The sequence below is a fragment of the Mustela putorius genome, unplaced genomic scaffold (assembly GCF_011764305.1).
Source record: "Mustela putorius furo isolate JIRA1106 unplaced genomic scaffold, ASM1176430v1.1 tig00000145_pilon_pilon_pilon, whole genome shotgun sequence".
NCBI lineage: Eukaryota > Metazoa > Chordata > Mammalia > Carnivora > Mustelidae > Mustela > Mustela putorius.
Genome location: NW_025421294.1, coordinates 10,478,772 through 10,501,202, shown reverse-complemented (window position 1 = coordinate 10,501,202; position 22,431 = coordinate 10,478,772). Strand labels below are relative to the sequence as shown.

Sequence of the window (22,431 nt, the reverse complement as noted above, 5' to 3'; positions counted from 1 at the left end):
TTTCTCTATACCAGATATATATGAATGTTTCACGCATGTTAATCAAAAGGAGTTGAATTTCTCATCTTAGATGTATTGCAAAAAGGAAGTAGAATCAAGTACAATGGGAACACTCTTCTGTGTGAAGCCTGAAAACAATTACATATTGAAACTACGTTTTACAAAACATTTTTTTTAAACAGGCCACACTGGTGCCATCTACTTTATAATTCAAAATGAACATTGATTGTGCAGTATGAAACGAGAAAAGACCACAAAGCAGTTTTCGCATGTGGTACAGAAGAATCTACTTATCGTTTGATTCACTATCCCTTTATCCACCAACAACTAGGAAGAAAAGGGTTAAATTTTAAGCAAGGGGGGCTTCAAATTAGATATAAATAAAACGTCCTAACTGTGTACATTGTAAAATATCAGGGCCATTTGCTCTAAGAAAGTTTCAGAAGCTGCAGTCCCGATGTGTGTGTATTCTCCACCTAGTTTCTACTTTTCTGATTTCTTGTTCTCCCTCATGTGTAGTAGAGAAATAAGATGTGCATTGACTCCCTTCATCCTCTGGCAGAAATCTTTAAGACTGAGATATGAGGAGATAAAATGTCTTCGATATTCCAATCCATTACTGACAGCTTTTGCCCGGAAGGTGGCAGTGTGATTATAAATGGGGTAGGGTGCTACGTGGTACATGTCTGGTGCAAGACTGGCTGGAGTCCTTCCATATTGGCCTCCTTTCTGATCTTCCTTCCAACTTCTCTGGCCGCACTTCCTCAGCTCTTATCCACAATGTTTCCTTTATATTTTTTTCTGACTTTTATTCTGAAGAGCGGTTTAGCTTAGCTTCCCAAATTCACATATTCACCCATCCCACAGAATGCTCCTAGGAGAGACAATTCCCTTCAAAGGCTGAGGGTGAATAATAAATACATATAGTTGATGTTTCCCTGTTAAGAAAAACTGAACTAAGAGACTGCATCTGAAGGTTCTGGCTTCTCCCTATTATTATGTGATTTCGTGCTAAACTTGACCATGGAACAAGGCATTTTGAGAGGCACTGGAACAGCCTGCCTTTAGTTATCTTCACATGGTTACACTTAATAGTACCTTACCCAGGCTCACTGTCTTCTGCTGTGATATCCCAGGACTTTCTGTAGGCCCTGATCCCTGGAGAGATTTGGTGCTTGGGGCTAGAATCTACCGTACTTCCACTATCCATTTCCTAATAAACCTTAGGCCTTGGTTTCATCTCTTAAGAAAATGGATAATCTCTGAAAGGGCTCCTAAGAAAACCTATGTTGGCTTTTAACTAAGATTGTGTTTTCTTTGTGACTACATTCCTCACCGATCTAGTTAATAGCCCCTAGGTCTCATTCTCGGTATCTTCATCCAGGCTTTAACAATTCTATATGTTTAATATTAGGGTTTTTTTTTTTTAAGATTTTTAAGATTTTATTTATTTATTTGACAGGCAGAGATCACAAGTAGGCAGAGAGGCAGGCAGAGAGAGAGAGAGGGAAGCAGGCTCCCTGCTGAGCAGAGAGCCCGATGCGGGGCTCGATTCCAGGACTCTGAGATCATGACCTGAAGACAGAGGCTTAACCCACTGAGCCACCCAGGCACCCCTAATATTAGTTTTATTCAGAACACTCATAAAAAGCTCTCAGGCATCTTTTCCTAAGAAAAATCTCCTTGAAGACCTCATTAACATCCTTCCTTTTTAGTTTCATCTTAGAATCCACCTTTCTCATCTTGCTAATGACAATTGGGTGGACACACACCCAACCACTCCTATATCCATGATTCCATTCATGTCCTCATTTCTTCTGATTTAATAAAATTTACTATGATTGGAATGACTGACAAAGGGACTAACAAGTGATCTAAACTTTACCTCTGCTAAAAGGCAGATTTCAGTAGGGACAAAAGCATGGCATGCTCCAGATCAACAGGGAGGAAAGAGGAGAGCCAGAGATAGGAACAAGTGCAGCTGCAAAGATAACACAACGAGCTCCATTAATGTGGAGCCCATAGAGTGTAATGTCCCTGAAGAGAGTGTTGTATGCGGCAACATTACCTATGAACTTTATTCCCCAGTGACATGAAAGAAAAAGTGGGTTGAGAATCCCATTATGAAATGCCCAAACTAAAGAAACACCTTTCTCCCAATGCATTCAATACCAATTCAACATTTCCTTACCAATCACCATTCACTATGTGAATTCCTGAAGTGCCAGCTATGCATATATTTAATCAGTGATGATTTTTTCATCTGAAACAAGACTACACACTCTTCTGTGATTTCTCAGAAATGATATAATCATCCCATAACTTACAGTCTTCCAAGATAGAAGTATGTGAACTGTTGTTATTTGAACTTCCCAGAAAGTTTTATTACCAGCAAGTTTATCCTAGTCCATGCTGGAGTACAGAAAACAGAAATGATTCTCCAGTAGTAGGGTAACACTACAGAAAGCAGAACTAAAAAGGTTCTTAGTAGTTTATTGGCTTCCAAACAATATTCCTTGGAACCCTAGAGCTCTTTGTGGGAATTTCAAGGGCAGAAATTGGATTTGGGATGTGGGAAGAAAGGTACAAATTCGGGGGTGATTTTGTTATATGGATGTTTATGTATTCTTATGTACCTATTTCATACATATGTATGTTTTAACAACTTTACTTCTATATATCAAATATACAGATAATTTTAAATCTTCCATATGTATTCACTTGTTTGTATTACCATTTCATTTATAAAAAGTGTTCCATTGAGAAGAGCATATTTGGAATTCATGGATCTAGCGTACCCTCTTTATTTTACAGTGAGTGAACGCGGCTATCGAGGGACTAGGTGGCTTCTCCAGGGACACAGCAAGTTAAAAGAGGACTAGACAAAGGACAAAGGACATTTTCAGGGAATCTCATAACTTACAACTTTAAAGATTATACCTATCTGTATCTAAAAATCTACTCTGTGCTTCCCTAGTTAAGTTTTAAATGATATTCAAGGGATCTTAATCACTTCTTTTAAAAGCTGTGTATCTTTAAGTCTTATACAACAGAGGCAATACAAGCTTGAGTAAGAGGATCAGAAAAGTTTATCATATGCTCAAAACTCTGAACCAGCCTAAGCCATGTCACAGGATATACTGCACAGGGACAAAGTACGCAAATTCCATTTTTTTTTTCTCCTTTATAAACATTTCTAATATAAAAGGTGTAGGAAAGGAGATTCTGTACCTTTTTCAAAGCTGACTTAAATCAGTAAAAAACTTACTACAGAATCTGAGATACAGTATTTATTTCTAAACTGAAGCCTTACAGAGCTTTCAGAGAACAAAGAAAGACAATCTATTTAAAACTGGAAGGCACTGAACTTTTGCTCTTTATTTCTCTGTAATAGGGAACAGATGACCTTACTTGCTACCAAAAGAGAATATACTAGCCTGTAGGCTATAATTGCAGGCATCTTTCAAACAGCTGTTTTCAATACCCATCATCAGCCCTAAACTTAATAAGCTATCATACATGTAAAAAGACAACTTCCAATTTATTTTCTCAATATCTAATGAAATATTTTACTGCATTTAGATGTTTTCACAAGAGGGACACTTTTAAACAGTCATTAAAACGATAATTGCATAAACAGTAGAGAGAGGCAACATGACGAGGTAAAAAAAAAAGCAGTCTTTGGAGCAGGCCCACTGGGGTTCTGATCCCAGCCTTCCCTGGCAACTGAATGGCCTTGACCAAGTTATTTCACTATATAGGCTCATTTCCTCTTCTCCAAAATGTGGATCGACAACTCTTTCCATGTTGTTATGAAGACAAAGTAAGACACTGTATGTAAAATTCTGCCTGGAGTTTTCATTCACAAAACACACTCAATAAAACCAAAGCTTCATAGAAAAGTAGAAAAATGTCACCATGTTAAGTGAAACAGAGCACAGAAACAGTATTCACAACCACTGATTAAAATATGCAAGTTAAATTAAAAAAAAAAAAAGAATGAGGCTGGGATACTGGCGATTTTGAGTAATTTTCCTCCAAAATACTATTCAATATTGTCACATCTTTTAATTCTCAACTCTAAGTCCAGTCAATGCTTTTTACTGGGATCGTGAGGTCAATATAAGAGTTATCAGTCAGCCTGAATTTTTACCTTAGGAGAAGAGAGTTGATAGGAAAAAAAAGCAATTTATTGATCACTTATTGGTCTGAGCAGCAACATTATTCAGAAGATTGAATCTGCTCGGTATTGAAACACTTATTCCCCATATTTTGGACATTGAGCACACTGTTGTTTACCAGATGTGTAGACATCTATACACAAAAAGATCAGCTCACTATTAACATGGTAGTTCTATTTTGAATCTATTTAAACTTCAAGTGTTTGATGAAAACACTCATACAATATTGAAGTACAGTGACAAGAACAGAAATTCTCCCTTGCCTCCTGTCCTGTCATTTTTACCCTCACAGTTAAGCAACTACTACAAAAGGCTTTGGAAGAGCTTTCAAGACTGTTTGTATGTCTACAATCCCGAGTATAACTTTTACATATTCAATAATCTGTTTCAAAATTTGCTTTATTAAAAAAACCCACTGTTACATTTTAAACAGCAGCATCTCTTTTCTCCCCAGTATACACAATGAACAATCTTAAGTATAGCAAGTATATGCCAAATAATGGACACCTGATAGCAGAAAAGAACAAAATCCAGTTTTACAAGCCAAAATTCTCTTTATATTTATATTTGGAAGGTTAATCATTTTTTATTTAAACTGAATTACATAAGTCTTAATTAATGAAAAGTATCTCTGGGATAGGTTTTTGAATGATAAAATGTTATGATAATATAGTATTATTATAGTATTTAATTGCTGATTAAAATTGAATTTACGACCTGAACAATTAGAATATTTATGGAAATGTAACTCTGTCACTGCTTTCTTATATAGAGTTTAAACAGCTGTTTTGAAATAACCAGAAAGGAAAACAATGGCCCAATCGATGAGCTTGCTAATTTTATTAACTTTATGAGTATAAAAAATACATATATTAAGTTTTTTCAACTTCATGCATGCACACATATTTTTAAAGGAATGCTAAAAGATAAATACCATTAGTGTATTCTACAAAAACCTGGTGCATACTAAGGACTCAATAACTACAAGCTGAATAAACAGAAACAGCCTAGTATTTATTCTTATTATATATTCTATATTTCTTTTTTTTAAGATTTTAGGGTTTTTTTAAGATTTTATGTATTTATTTGAAAGAGAAAGAGAGCATGAGAAGAGGGATGGTCAGAGGGAAAAGCACACTCCCCAACAACCAGGGAGCCTAATGTAGGACTTGCTCCCAGGACTCCAGGACCGCGACTGGAGCTGAAGGCAGTCGCCCAACCAACTGAGCCACCCAGGTGTCTCTATATAATATTTTATATTTCTGACACCTGTAACTACAAGGAAACAAATTGACTTCAAGATTAATTTTACTTTTTCAAAATTCATAAAATTTTAACTGTCAGGCTTTTCTCCTAAGTATATGGATTAAAAGGAAAGGTAAATGCTATCATTAGGAGTTTGTATGAAATTCCTTTTAAAAATGTGACTGTCTCACAGGGATTTAATCGGGGCTGTAAACCACAAGCTGGTATGGATTGCTTTTTCTGGTACTGGATGGAGAGAAACAAAGAGGAAAAAATAAAGGAAAAATAATCTGAAACACCGGATTCTTGCAGAAGGCAGTTAACAAACTTCCAAAGGTAGCATTTGGCTTGGAGGTGTCTGAGGGGAAAGTAGTTCCCATTTTGGGGAAAGAAGGCCAATGGAACAGAAAATAGATTTAAAATAAATCTATGAATGGAATAAAATAGATTTAGAAAAGCAGAATTGAGATGATAATGCCAAAAGATGGGTCCCCAAGAACAAAGTACTCAGATATCCAGAAGAGGAAATAAAATCATCTGAAATAGGGATTGATGGCAAATCAGGAGGTCTCTCCTGTGGGAAGTCAAGTGTTAAGAGCATGAAGTCGTCATGGCATCTGAAAAGGAAAGGAGGTGTAAGGTGGGGGGTGGTGTGATTTAGAAATTACAACAGAAAAGTTGGTAAGCAGAAGACATTGTCCCACAAAGCCTTCTGGGGCCTGTATGTGCAGAGGTACCGGGAAAAAGATGCTGCTATTTTTTTTAGTTAAGTAAATATATATATGCATCTATATACATATATATTTCCTCTCTATACCTAATCTATAATCTATGTAATTTTCACTATATATAACTATAAACAAAGATATATATATATATATATATATAGTATTTGAATTGATAAAAGGGATAGTAAAATGTTAACACTATAATTATAGCACTTACAACCTGAGACCAAATGATTTAGAGGCAGCAGTGGCGTACTTAAGCAGTTATGATATCAATAAGTCAGATGTAAGATTAATAACTGGGAAGGTATCCGTAGTGTGCTGTTAAATCTAACAATCATTCAGTATAAAGAGACATTTATTTCTTACATAAAAACCATTCTGACCCCAACACAAGGAAAAAATTTAAACTTAAATGGAACAATACACATATTCACAAGTTAATATTTTTAAAAATATTTTTTGAACCATCTCCATATTTATTCATAAAAAGTAACTTATAGAATTTAGAATAATAGAGTAGTTGTGGAAAAAAAATACACTGTCAACCTCAGAGGAGTAAAGAATGTCAATGTTACTAGACACCTCAAATGAACCAATCATTACCCAATGAAACTACAATTTAAAATTAAGTCTCCTGGAAGTTTAGGCAGAAAGGGGAATGGATTAATTAAATACTATTCATTCAAGTATCAGATTAGTTTTCACATAGGTAAGACAGAAATCACAGATGAATGAAAAGCATGTATTTAATGAATTCTGATTACCCATTTATTTTGGCCAGAGATTCATATTAGCTATGGTAATTAATAAAAGGACTATTTCTCAGCATTCATTATTTGGCATAAAAAAACTGTACAAATTAATTTGCAGATGCGAACTTTTCTTTAAATAAGCTCAAGGAGGAACTTATTGCATATATTCTTTAAAAAAAATTTTTTTTTACATATATTCTCTTTTAAGAGGAATCACAAGCGTCGTAAGAGAAAACCTGCATCTATAATTTTAAAACAAAGAAATACTACTGAAGAGACAGTTCTTAATTCTAGGCCTCTATGAAACACTAGGACAATAACAGCAACTGATAATCCAACCACATAAAAGTGGGCTGACTTCCTTAGAGAAATATGAATATTTGCATGTGTGTTTGACTGCTGATATAATACATAGTAGATTTTGCCTGCCTACTTCTCTCCTATCCCTAACCACCTGTCCTCGATTATTGCTTTTATTTCCCCTATGTGAAGCATAGTTATTTCCATTTCAAAGAGCTGAGCTTATTTTTTTTTATAATCAAGCACTAAGATAAACAAAGTAAGATTAACCTCTGAAAAGTATTCTGTGAATAACTAATCTAGACACAGAAGTCACTTTATTGGGAACTATCCCTTAAGGGCTATTTGTTTATGAGCATAACAAATCAAATCGGGGGAAATAGTAGATTAAAATATTAGAATAAATTTAAATTAAGATACTTTTTAAGAAATTAAACACTTGCTTTATTGCTGTTTCATAAAGTATTGAATATCAAGCAATTCATTTTTACTGTATCTTTACCTATACACTTGTTTTTAGGCTGAAATAATAATTTTTATAATCTTAAACACATATTTTTCATTAGACTGAAAACACTAAAGTTACCAAACCAACATGACCGGGGAATGTTATTAATAAAATAAAACATAGAAGATGACTGAATGATTGGCAACCTGATATACACTTAGCCACATACTTAAATTCAGGTTAGTCATATGATTAAAGATACTTAACATTATTAATTTCTCTAACGTATCTGTCTCTGTGCTAAAATCCAAGATATCTTCTGAACACAATGATAAAGACTGCCAACTACCAGCCTGCTTGTAGCAGGCAAGAAACATGAGAAAACAAGACCAAATCAGACAGTGAAAAATGACAAGTTTTCTTCTAAACTCTCGACATATATGCAAGTTTCTTTCCTTCCTAAAAATTATCATCAAATGAATCGCTGCAGTCCACATGGAGTTAAAAAATGTGGGCACCTCTGTTTTTAGAACAGACAAAATGAACACAAAATAGACAATGAAACTGTTCCCAATACTGTGCTTTCCTACAAAGCCTTAACATCCCACATAACTCTTGAACCTCATCAGCAATTACTAAAGACTCAAGTATTAAATCAATCTTAACAGGGAAGAAGGGGAGAAGCACGAGAGAAAAGCACATTACCAAGCTGCCTCTGTAGTCCTTAAGGAACTTGTAGACCGGGATCTTGGCTTCATAATAATGCTCATTTTGGGAAAAAAAGAAAAAGAAAAAAAAGAAAAACAAAGAAAAAAGAAAAGTGTCTTCGAGTATTTTGATTAATACATTTCAGCTGGCTTTCTACAAAGATGATTTTAAATATATTCCATTTCCAAGGGAGGCTGCTTGAAGAAATCCAAATGTTCCGGAGTCCAGTTCAGGTCCCCAATCCAGAGCATAAGGAAGCTTCTAAGATACAGGAGCTCTTTCCTCTTTCATGCTGAATTTACTCCAGTACCAGGCTGTTCAGAAGTGAACAGTTTCTTTTATGTTTTGCATTGCCAAGGGAGGAACTGAATTTTGAATCTATTCTTTATCTGGTCACAAGGAAAACCAACACAGTGAAAGAGCCACTTGATCTTGTCTTTTCTGCAAATCTCTCTTAAAGGTTTCCAACACTCAAAGTACTCAGGTAGAGCGAAAAGGAAAGAAAATGACTACAAGTTACTGAACACCAGAGAGCTGTCAGGGAAGTTCCATTTCAGGGCGACCACAAGAAAACACTGTTCTCTGGAGAGCCAAGAAGTCAGCGAGAGAACAGAGCCCTCCACACTTCAGCGGGGCCCTGTGCTTTACCTGCGAATGCAATTTCCACTGTGTCCCCTGCTTAGAATCTGACTCCAAGTCTTTGTGAATGAGAACTATCATTCAATCTCGCCAGGCAGAAATTATTCCTCAAGGGCTGTGTGACGTCTGTAGGAAGGCAGTTCAAAACATCGCAGGGAAGTGAGAGAGGCAAAAAAAAAAAAAAAAAAAAAAAAAAAAAAAAAGGCAGCAACCAGCCGGGCAGCGTCAATTGCTGAAACTTACAAAGCAAAGGGGCAGACAGACCAGCGCCAGGGATCAGGATTGTAAACCAGCCAAGCAGACAGACCTCTCCAAACTTATAAAACTATTTCCTCCTCTGGGAAATGAGGTGTCTGTGTTATTCAGGGTAAGATTCCCTGACCACGTTTATGAGGAACACACCCCTTTGCAACTGACATGTTTCTCTCCCCTTCAACAAAAAGGTGATTTTCTCAAAGTCCCACATGGACCCTAAAATTTCTCATTAAAAGCGTAGTTAAGAGAACTTGAGGGTTTAGTAGTTGTTATTCTGAGCCTATTTAATGAAATGTCACGCTTCGAATTAGATTGTAGATATGGAAACTGCCTCTTGGAAATTAAACAGAGTATAGCAGGCATCGCTACATCAGATCACGCTGGAATGTTTAAACTGAAAAATCCAATATATTACTGCTAGATAAGTGGCTACATGTACTAAGGCTGTTCCCTTGCACAATGTTTTCAAAACCTTCTTTCTTTTTTTTTTTTTTTAGACTGTATTTATTTGACAGACACAGATCACAAGTAGGCAGAGAGGCAAGCAAAGAGAGAGGAGGAAACAGGCTCCCTACTGAGCAGAGAGCCCAATGCAGGACTCGATCCCAGGACCCTGAGATCATGACCTGAGCTGAAGGCAGAGGCTTAACCCACTGAGCCACCCAGGCACCCCATATACCTTATTTCTTTTTGAAAATCATATGCAAATTTTATTGATCTCTGTACACTGAAGGTTCTGCATTTAAGTCTTAACCACTCTCATTAAGAAATGAAGCTCTTACCATATCATCTTAACATCTTTTACTATTGTGAAGACCAATCCCTGCCCCACCTCCTATGACTGAAATGAAAACTATTCTATTATAGTAGACATAAACTACACTGATTTGAATTATTCCCAGGAGAAGGAACATTTGACCACCCTGGCTATTCCCCACCAAACATTAGCACAGAGGATATATATTCTTCAGTGTGTGCCAACTTCAGTTATTTTGCATGTGAATTATCGACTGAAAATAATTTAAGGATTCTGATTCTTTAAATGACATTAGTTAGTACGTTGGTTCTCTAGTCTGACGTGAACTTGGTATTTATTTAGCATTTGCAGGCAGGATGTTGGAGTGCAATTGTGACCCACCCAAAGGATTTGGAAAATTAATGTAGTAAGGCATCCCGCCAGGGGCTCGGGCTGCTTACTGCAACAAAACCTTCAGCTCCTCCCCTGGTCACACTTCAAGGTACAGTTGTGATTTTTGTCTCCTCTCAGTGACCCTCAGGCCTCTTAAGGTAAATGCTAATAAATTACTTTCCTATGACTGCTCAGGGAGAGTCACATTCCCAGTCCTGTTTCATGCTTAGTGTATTTCTGGTACTGGAATGCAGGGTAACAAATCACATATTTTTAGAAATTCAAAAGAAGGCGTGTGAGATTACTTATGGGGGGGGGGTTCCAGGAAGAGATTTATCTTCTATCTCCTCAGAATTTTAATGTGGGAAATAAAAAAACAGAGTACAAGTAAGCAATTACTATTATTTACATGAAGCACCCTTTTCTTCTGTGTAAGGTCTATCAAATAGCCTCTGGTTGCCATTTCAGCAAAAAAATGTCAATGGTCACAGAATGTAATGTTTGAATGTTGTTTGTTAAGCTTTCCTGAAATAATCAGCCCTCTATTTTACCACCCCCTAGAAGGCTCTCTGTCCCAGTGAGATTTCTTAGCTCACTGTTATTTCCTTCAAGTCACATACACATAAGAGATTAGTGCTACCCCACGAGCTTTTCCTTCCGTATTTGCTCAGTGTTCTGTATATTTATTCTAAGTGTCTATCTCTGAAAATCCTAACCCACCTATTGGGTAGCTCCTAAACACTGTATAATAGTCCTATAATGACAAATACATCATCCTTGTGCCCAAAGAATACAAGATGAAATGGGGTATCTCACGATGTACTCAACTAACCAGAACACTCAAAGCTTCTTGGACAGGTGACAAGGTTGCTCACAGAGAAAGAAAGATGCACAGTACCATCAGGCTACTGAGACTTGAATTTTTATTTTACTTATAGTTGTAATACTTAAGGTAGTGGACAGATTAAAAAACTAACAGTACTCATTCAATATTACAGTGTCTTCTCCACTCCAAGTCAGTTTTTCACATGTCCATTTCTAAAATAATGTTTAGTAATCTAACTGTTGTGTCTGTTTTCCTCTGAAATGCTTCTCAGAATGAAACAGATAGGGCGCTGCCCCCAAATTCCTGTTAGTAAACTAGTGTATATATATATATTTTTTTTAAAAGATTTTATTTATTTGACAAACAGATCACAAGCAGGCAGAGAGGCAGGCAGAGAGAGAGAGGGAGGAAGCAGGCTCCCCGCTGAGCAGAGCCCAATTCGGGGCTCGATCCCAGGACCCTGGGATCATGACCTGAGCCGAAGGCAGAGGCTTAACCCACTGAGCCTCCCAGGCACCCCAAACACGTATATATTATACAAACTAACAAAAATGTTGGAACCTAGGATGACTGAACATTAGGAACCATATGGCTCTTGTCTAAAGAGGTTTGGAGAATATGTATTTGATCCAGAAGCTGCTATTCTTTCTAGCTTTCATGCGGTGTATTCAATTATATAATGTTATTTAGATTTCTATTTGACTATTGTCACCACAACATTTCAATGGACCTCAGATGTACAAGTTCCTTTGAGTCATCTATCTGTATTTCTGTTGAATTAAACCACTGTGTAATATGATGTTTTCTGAGCTTTAGTCATTTGTACATGATTTCCAAAAGTTTTATCATACTGGCACACAATCTATACCATTACTTACTTGATATTTTTCTACACTGAAGCAATTTTTAACTCAAGTAATTTAGATTTAAAAGATAACCTTATACTTATTTGGTAAATGTGTTTGACATGTTGGTTATTCCCGCCCCCCCCCATGCAAGTACTAATTGAAAAAAAAAAAAGTGAGAGAGAGAGAGAGTCCAAATACCACCTAAAATCTCTCCCATACCACTAATAATGTCCATAATGCAATATGGGTAACACTCATGTGGAAAACACCAATTGCATATAAGTAAATTAGATGCACCTTAAAATATGATTTCCCTTTCTCTTATCATTTAATGGTGAGCATGGGACATGGGACTAACAATATTTACCAAGCGCTAAGAACTAAATATGAAGCTTTAACTGGAACCAATTAAATGAGGTGTTAAGGAATGATTTTACCATGCAATGCACTTCTCTCAGATTTTATTAATTTGAAATACTCGGCCCATTTTGAAATCTTCTCTAAGTCAACTCTTATTTTCAGACTATAATCAGATACTCTACACTTTCCAATCTGTCATGGGCAAATCTTGGAGAATCACATTATGAACGAACGGAACATTCAAGCCTGTCAAATGCACTTAAATTCAGCATGGCAGATTATGTCAAATAACATTTTGGGAAAAGTAACCACAGAGCTGCAGTTTTTAAAGTTTCCTGGTATTCTACACTGAATCTTAACATTCCTAAGAACAAATCACTTTGAAGTCTTGTATCATTTCCTCATAATTGAGAAATAATGTGGTATTTTTCTTATCTGGAGGGGAATTTCAGGCAGATTCAAGCAGTTTCTCATCTTATTACATTCACTAAGTAAACAGTTGGATTCAAGGACCTTCCTATATGTGTGAACCTCCTTGGAGTTAAATTCCCTCATTCCTGAGGAAAAGCCCAGGGTATTGTATTTTGAAGCTTCTGACCTTTGGATTTTCTACATCTTTTGTAAAACATTAGGTTAGAATCATAAACATCATGATTTTTATGTCCCACACATATTAATTTTGCTTTTGTTGTCATATCCAAAAAAATCATCGCCAAGACCATCATTAAGGAGTTTCTCCCCTGTTTTTTTTTCTAGGAATTTCTTTCTTACAGTTTCAAGCCCCATATTTAAGTCTTTAATTCATTTAGGGTTAAATTTTGTGAGTGATGTAAGATGAGGATCCACTTTCATTCTTTTTCATGTGGATATGCAGTTTTCCCAACACCATTTATTGACAAGACCATCATTGCCCCATTGTATGTTCTTGGCTCCTTTGTTGGAAATTAACTGACCCATAGATGCACAGCTTTACTTCTAGACTTCTTATTCTGTTGCATTGATCTATAAATCTTTTTTTATGTTAGTAGCATACTGTTTGGGTGTCTAGAGCTTTGTAATATGGTTTGAAATCAGAAGTATGATGCCTCCAGCTTTATCCTTTCTCAAGATTGCTTTGGCTCTTTATGGTCTTTCATGGTTGTATGAATTTTAAGGTTTTTTTTTTTTTTCTATTTTTGTGAAAAATGCTGTTGGGATTTTGATAGGAGTTGCAATGAATCTTTACATCAAACTAAAAAGTTTCTTCACAAAGGAAGCCATCAAAATTATTTTTGGTTTTGTACCCAATTCTCACATGTATGTGTGTCTGCAGGGGAAGTGGACTTCCCCCTACCAACAAGCAATTCTTTTGACACCAGTAGACTGTCTCAGAATTCAAATCAATTCTGACCACTATCGACTCAAGGCATCAGATTCCAGAGGTTAAGGGCACTGTCCCATAAGAATGTATTACCTCCGGGCACCTGGGTGGCTTAGTTCTTAAGCATCTGCTCAGGTCATAATCCCAGGGTCCTGGGATAGAGCCCTCATCGGGCTCCCTGCTCTGCAGGAAATCTGCTTCTCCTCTTTCCACTTCCCCTGCTTGTGCTCCCTCTCTTGCTTTCTCTCTGTCAAATAAATAAATTTAAAAATCTTAAAAAAATAAAAATGCACTCTCTCCCCTTCAGATGCTAGTCACAAGCCTGAGTTGTTAATGTGTTTTTCTGAACAACCAGCTATAGATTGGCAGTTCCCACAACCCCTTCCTCAGAATCAGCTGTTACCTGAAGCAGCTATAAATCAGAAATTACCCCCTTTGGTACCCTCCTTGTGTTCAATTAATTTGCTATTTGCTAGAATGTCTCCCAGAACTTATGAAACTTATTTATTGACTAAATTTTCAATTCATTATAAAAGCATAATTCAGGAACAGCCAATCAGTTGGAAGAGGTGCACAGGGCAAAGTGTGGGAAAAGGAGCAGAGCTTTCTGGTTCTTTTCCCTTTAGCCACTCTGCCCCTTCTCCACATGTTCACCAACCTAGAAGCTTTCTGAACCCAATCCTTTTGGGTTTTTATGGAGTGGTCACAGATCACTGACCACTGATTCAACCTTCAGCTTCTCTTCTAGGTGGGATTGGAAGTTCTAACCCTTTTATCCAGGTTGGTTCCCCAGGCAACCAGTCCCCATCGGTGGGTTACCTAGTGTTTTCCCAAAGTCACTGTATTAGCATAACATAGGATACTTTCATCGTTATTATCACAGGGAATTCAAAGACTCCAGGAGCTGAGAACCAGGAAAGAGTGGATTAAGACTAAGTATATATGAAAAATACATTTTGTTCATTTGAATAACTAAATATATATTTCTCATAAATCACAATATCACAAATATCAAAGGGCAACCTATGGAATAGGAAAAGACATTTTTTTGCAAACCACATATCTGTGAAAGGGTAAATATCCAAAGTGTACATGGAATCCAGACAACTTAATAGCAAAAAAAAAAAAAAAACAAAAAAAAACAAATAATAGTTCCATCCATGTTGTCGCAAATGGCAAGATTTCATTTCTTTTGATGGCTGCATAGTATTCCATTGTGTATATACACCACATCTTCTTGATCCATTCATCTGCTGATGGACATCTAGGTTCTTTCCATAGTTTGGCTATTGTGGACATTGCTGCTATAAACATTCGGGTGCACGTGCCCCTTGCATATCATGCTTAGCGAAATAAGTCAAGCAGAGAAAGACAACTATCATATGATCTCCCTCATATGAGGAAGTGGTGATGCAACATGGGGGCTTAAGTGGGTAAAAGAAGAATCAATGAAACAAGATGGAATTGGGAGGGAGACAAACCATAAGTGACTCTTAATCTCACAAAACAAACTGAGGGTTGCTGGGGGGAGGGGGCTTGGGAGAAGGGGGTGGGATTATGGACATTGGGGAGGGTATGTGCTTTGGTGAGTGCTGTGAAGTGTGTAAACCTGGTGATTCACAGACCTGTACCCATGGGGATAAAAATATATGTTTATAAAAAATAAAAAATTAAAAAAAAATTTATTTACTTGACAGAGAAAGACAGTAAGAGAAAAAAAAATAATAATAATACAATTAAAACATAGGCAAAGACCTGGGTATACATTTTTCCAAGATGTACAAATGGCAGATAGGTATATGAAAAGGTATTCAACATCATTAATCATAGTAATGCAAATCAAAACCACAATAAGATACCAGCTCACATATATTAGTACATCTTTTCTTGAACAGACTGGAGACTAGTGCTTGCTAGGGTGTAGAGAAAAGGGAGCCCTTGTACACTGGTGGAGTGAATGTAAATTGGTGCAACCACATGGAAAACAGTATGGAAGTTCCTCAAAAAATTAAAAATAGAGCTAACATATGATCCAGCAATCCCACTACTGATTCAACATCCAAAAATAAATAAATAAACAAACAAATAAATAAAATCAGTATCTCAAAGAGATATCTGCACTTCCATGTTCACTGTAGCAATATTCACAATACCCAAGATATGAAAACAACCCCGGTGTTAGTGGATGGATGAATGGATAAAGACAATGTAGTATATTTATATATGTATCATATATAAAAATATATATAATACTATTCCATTACATATATATGTATATACATTTATATCTATATATGTATGGGTATGTGGGTTTATATGTAATGGAATATTACTTGGCCATGAGAAAGAAGGAAATCATGTCATTTGTGACAACATATATATATATATATATATATATATATATATATATATTAAAAAAAAAAAAGGAAAAGTCAAAAACTGTTAGAAATGAAAAGTTGAATAGTGATACCAGGAACTGGGTGTGTGTGGGAAATGGGGGAGGGTGATGCTGGTCAAAGCATACAAGACTTCAGTGTTCTACACATCTAATGTACAATATAGTGACTATAGTTAATACTGTACTAGATATTTGCAGTTTGCTAAGACAGTAGATCTTGAGCATTTAATTTTTTATTTTTTAAAAAAGATTTTATTTATTTATTTGATAGAGAGAGAGGTCACAAGTATGCAGAGAGGCAGACAGAGAGAGAGGGGGAAGCAGGCTCCCTGCTGAGCAGAGACCCCCCCCCCCCATGCAGGGCTGGATCCCAGGACCATGAGATCATGACTTGAGCAGAAGATAGAGGCTTAGCCCATTGAGCCACCAGGGGCCCCAATCTTAGGCATTTTAAGCCCCTTCCCCCCAAAATGGTTAGCTATGTGAGGTGACAGGTATATTAGATATCCTGATTGTGATAATCACTTCATAACGTATTTGTATATCAAAAATCATTGCATTGTACACTTCAATTTAAATATATGTAATTTCATTCATCACTTGTACTTCACTACAGCTGGGGTAAAAAGGAGAAAGACTGACATTTTACTTGATATAATATCAAGAAATTAAACTCTTAACAGAATAAAGTAAAAAGTACACAGTACAAAACAGTGACATACAAAAAATGCATATAAGAGAGAGAATCTTCATAGCCAAAGCTGGTTCCTTATAAAAAATAACAAACTGACACACACCTAGCAATTCTGATCAATAACTAAATTGAGAAAACGCAAATTAACAGTATCGATTCCTACAGACATAAAAAATAATGAAAATAGATTATGAACAAGATTATCCCGATGAATTTGGAAATTTAAACAACATGGGCAAATCCCTTAAAAGTTGAAAAAATAGGAGGGAGGAGTCAAGATGGCGGAGAAGTAGCAAGCTGAGACTGCTTCAGCTAGCCGGAGATCAGCTAGATAGCTTATCTAAAGATTGCAAACACCTGAAAATCCATCGGCAGATCGAAGAGAAGAAGAACAGCAATTCTGGAAACAGAAAAACAACCACTTTCTGAAAGGTAGGACTGGCGGAGAAGTGAATCCAAAGCGACGGGAAGATAGACCCCGGGGGGAGGGGCCGGCTCCCGGCAAGCAGCAGAGCAACCTCGCACAAAATCAGGACTTTTAAAAGTCTGTTCCGCTGAGGGACATCGCTCCAGAGGCTAAACCGGGGCGAAGCCCACGCGGGGTCAGCGTGGCCTCAGGTCCCGCAGGGTCACAGAAGGATCGGGGGTGTCTGAGTGTCGCAGAGCTTGCGGGTATTGGAACGGGAAAGCCGGCTACAGAGACAGAGCTGACAGTAAGCTCGCAGCTCGGGGTTACCTTGAACCGGTCGCAGGCTCCGTGAGCTCGGAGCGCGGCCGGAGGTCAGGCAGACGGGAGTAACTGGGCGCGGTTCTCTGAGGGCGCACTGAGGAGTGGGGCCCTGGGCTCTCGGCTCCTCCGGGCCGGAGACCAGGAGGCCGCCATTTGTATTCCCGTCCTCTGGAACTCTACGGAAAGCGCTCAGGGAACAAAAGCTCCTGAAAGCAAACCCGAGCGGATTACTCACCCCGGCCCCGGGTAAGGGCGGTGTAATTCCGCCTGGGGCAAAGACACTTGAGAATCACTACAACAGGCCCCTCCCCCAGAAGATCAACAAGAAATCCAGCCGAGACCAAGTTCACCTACCAAGGAGTGCGGTTTCAATACCAAGGAGAGCAGCAGAATTCCAGAGGAGGAGAAAGCCAAGCACGGAACTCATGGCTTTTTTCCTGTGATTTTTTTTAGTCTTGCAGTTAATTTAATTTTTTCTTTTTCATTTTTTTTTTTTCTCGCCTTCGGGTAAAATTTTTTTTTAACTGTTACCTTTTTCTTTTTTAACGATTTTTTACTAGTTTATCTAATATATATATATATATATATTTTTACATTTTTCTTAGGTGTTTTCTTTTTTTAAAAAATTCTTTTCTTTTCTTTTCTTTTCTTTTTTTTTCTTTTTCTTTTCTTTTTGTTTTTTTTTTTTTTTCTTTCTTCCTTTTTGAACCTCTTTTTATCCCCTTTCTCCCCACTCACGATTTTGGATCTCTTCTAATTTGGTTAAAGCATATTTTCCTGGGGTTGTTGCCACCCTTTTAGTATTTTACTTGCCACTTCATTTACTCTTATCTGGACAAAATGACAAGACGGAAAAATTCAACACAAAAAAAAGAACAAGAGGCAGTACCGAAGGCTAGGGACCTAATCAATACAGACATCGGTAATATGTCAGATCTAGAGTTCAGAATGACAATTCTCAAGGTTCTAGCTGGGCTCGAAAAAGGCATGGAAGATATTAGAGAAACCCTCTCGAGAGATATAAAAGCCCTTTCTGGAGAAATAAAAGAACTAAAATCTAACCAAGGTGAAATCAAAAAAGCTATTAATGAGGTGCAATCAAAAATGGAGGCTCTCACTGCTAGGATAAATGAGGCAGAAGAAAGAATTAGTGATATAGAAGACCAAATGACAGAGAATAAAGAAGCTGAGCAAAAGAGGGACAAAGAGCTACTGGACCACGAGGGGAGAATTCGAGAGATAAGTGACACCATAAGACGAAACAACATTAGAATAATTGGGATTCCAGAAGAAGAAGAAAGTGAGAGGGGAGCAGAAGGTATACTGGAGAGAATTATTGGGGAGAATTTCCCCAATATGGCAAAGGGAACGAGCATCAAAATTCAGGAAGTTCAGAGAATGCCCCTCAAAATCAATAAGAATAGGCCCACACCCCGTCACCTAATAGTAAAATTTACAAGTCTCAATGACAAAGAGAAAATCCTGAAAGCAGCCCGGGAAAAGAAGTCTGTAACATACAATGGTAAAAATATTAGATTGGCAGCTGACTTATCCACAGAGACCTGGCAGGCCAGAAAGAGCTGGCATGATATTTTCAGAGCACTAAACGAGAAAAACATGCAGCCAAGAATACTATATCCAGCTAGGCTATCATTGAAAATAGAAGGAGAGATTAAAAGCTTCCAGGACAAACAACAACTGAAAGAATTTGCAAATACCAAACCAGCTCTACAGGAAATATTGAAAGGGGTCCTCTAAGCAAAGAGAGAGCCTACAAGTGGTAGATCAGAAAGGAACAGAGACCATATACAGTAACAGTCACCTTACAGGCAATACAATGGCACTAAATTCATATCTCTCAATAGTTACCCTGAATGTGAATGGGCTAAATGCCCCTGTCAAAAGACACAGGGTATCAGAATGGATAAAAAAACACAAAACCCATCTATATGTTGCCTCCAAGAAACACATTTTAAGCCCGAAGACACCTCCAGATTTAAAGTGAGGGGGTGGAAAAGAATTTACCATGCTAATGGACATCAGAAGAAAGCAGGAGTGGCAATCCTTATATCAGATCAATTAGATTTTAAGCCAAAGACTATAATAAGAGATGAGGAAGGACACTATATCATACTCAAAGGGTCTGTCCAACAAGAAGATTTAACAATTTTAAATATCTATGCCCCCAATATGGGAGCAGCCAACTATATAAACCAATTAATAACAAAATCAAAGAAACACATCAACAATAATACAATGATAGTAGGGGACTTTAATACTCCCCTCACTGAAATGGACAGGTCATCCAAGCAAAAGATCAGCAAGGAAATAAAGGCCTTAAATGACACACTGGACCAGATGGACATCACAGATATATTCAGAATATTTCATCCCAAAGCAACAGAATACACATTCTTCTCTAGTGCACATGGAACATTCTCCAGAATAGATCACATCCTCGGTCCTAAATCAGGACTCAACCGGTATCAAAAGATTGGGATCATTCCCTGCATATTTTCAGACCACAATGCTCTAAAGCTAGAACTCAACCACAAAAGGAAGTTTGGAAAGAACCCAAATACATGGAGACTAAACAGCATCCTTCTAAAGAATGAATGGGTCAACCGGGAAATTAAAGAAGAATTGAAAAAAATCATGGAAACAAATGATAATGAAAATACAACGGTTCAAAATCTGTGGGACACAACAAAGGCAGTCCTGAGAGGAAAATATATAGCGGTACAAGCCTTTCTCAAGAAACAAGAAAGGTCTCAGGTACACAACCTAACCCTACACCTAAAGGAGCTGGAGAAAGAACAAGAAAGAAACCCTAAGCCCAGCAGGAGAAGAGAAATCATAAAGATCAGAGCAGAAATCAATGAAATAGAAACCAAAAAAACAATAGAACAAATCAACGAAACTAGGAGCTGGTTCTTTGAAAGAATTAATAAAATTGATAAACCCCTGGCCCGACTTATCAAAAAGAAAAGAGAAAGGACCCAAATAAATAAAATCATGAATGAAAGAGGAGAGATCACAACTAACACCAAAGAAATACAAACTATTATAAGAACATACTATGAGCAACTCTACGGCAATAAATTTGACAATCTGGAAGAAATGGATGCATTCCTAGAAACATATAAACTACCACAACTGAACCAGGAAGAAATAGAAAGCCTGAACAGACCCATAACCAGTAAGGAGATTGAAACAGTCATTAAAAATCTCCAAACAAACAAAAGCCCAGGGCCAGACGGCTTCCCGGGGGAATTCTACCAAACATTTAAAGAAGAACTAATTCCTATTCTCCTGAAACTGTTCCCAAAAAATAGAAATGGAAGGAAAACTTCCAAACTCATTTTATGAGGCCAGCATCACCTTGATCCCAAAACCAGACAAGGATCCCACCAAAAAAGAGAGCTATAGACCGATATCTTTGATGAACACAGATGCGAAAATACTCAACAAAATACTAGCCAATAGGATTCAACAGTACATTAAAAAGATTATTCACCACGACCAAGTGGGATTTATTCCAGGGCTGCAAGGTTGGTTCAACATCCGCAAATCAGTCAATGTGATACAACACATCAATAAAAGAAAGAACAAGAACCATATGATACTCTCAATAGATGCTGAAAAAGCATTTGACAAAGTACAGCATCCCTTCCTGATCAAAACTCTTCAAAGTGTAGGGATAGAGGGCACATACCTCAATATCATCAAAGCCATCTATGAAAAACCCACCGCAAATATCATTCTCAATGGAGAAAAACTGAAAGCTTTTCCGCTAAGGTCAGGAACACGGCAGGGATGTCCATTATCACCACTGCTATTCAACATAGTACTAGAGGTCCTAGCCTCAGCAATCAGACAACAAAAGGAAATTAAAGGCATCCAAATCGGCAAAGAAGAAGTCAAATTATCACTCTTTGCAGATGATATGATACTATATGTGGAAAACCCAAAAGACTCCACTCCAAAACTGCTAGAACTTATACAGGAATTCAGTAAAGTGTCAGGATATAAAATCAATGCACAGAAATCAGTTGCATTTCTCTACACCAACAGCAAGACAGAAGAAAGAGATATTAAGGAGTCAATCCCATTTACAATTGCATCCAAAACCATAAGATACCTAGGAATAAACCTAACCAAAGAGACACAGAATCTATACTCAGAAAACTATAAAGTACTCATGAAAAAAATTGAGGAAGACACAAAGAAATGGAAAAATGTTCCATGCTCCTGGATTGGAAGAATAAATATTGTGAAAATGTCTATGCTACCTAAAGCAATCTACACATTTAATGCAATTCCTATCAAAGTACCATCCATCTTTTTCAAAGAAATGGAACAAATAATTCTAAAATTTATATGGAACCAGAAAAGACCTCGAATAGCCAAAGGGATATTGAAAAAGAAAGCCAACGTTGGTGGCATCACAATTCCGGACTTCAAGCTCTATTACAAAGCTGTCATCATCAAGACAGCATGGTACTGGCACAAAAACAGACACATAGATCAATGGAACAGAATAGAGAGCCCAGAAATAGACCCTCAAATCTATGGTCAACTAATCTTCGACAAAGCAGGAAAGAATGTCCAATGGAAAAAAGACAGCCTTTTCAATAAATGGTGCTGGGAAAATTGGACAGCCACATGCAGAAAAATGAAATTGGACCATTTCCTTACACCACACACACAAAAATAGACTCAAAAAATGGATGAAGGACCTCAATGTACAAAAGGAATCCATCAAAATCCTTGAGGAGAACACGGGCAGCAACCTCTTCGACCTCTGCCGCAGCAACATCTTCCTAG

The 22,431-nt window shown here is 37.2% G+C and overlaps 1 protein-coding gene across 10 annotated transcripts in view; it reads right to left on the bottom strand.

Annotated features, from left to right (window-relative positions):
• The window catches only part of PDE4D (phosphodiesterase 4D), a 1,492,536-nt gene that overhangs the window by 279,420 nt on the left and 1,190,685 nt on the right, over positions 1-22,431 (bottom strand). The window contains exon 1 of one of the 10 annotated variants that reach the window (XM_004744613.3): positions 8,363-9,185. The exons of the other annotated variants lie outside the window; for them this stretch is intronic. Coding sequence (XP_004744670.1) covers positions 8,363-8,427 — 65 coding nt within the window. The 5' untranslated portion in view covers positions 8,428-9,185. Of the gene's footprint in view, positions 1-8,362; positions 9,186-22,431 lie in introns of those variants that run through there. 10 annotated transcript variants of the gene reach the window in all.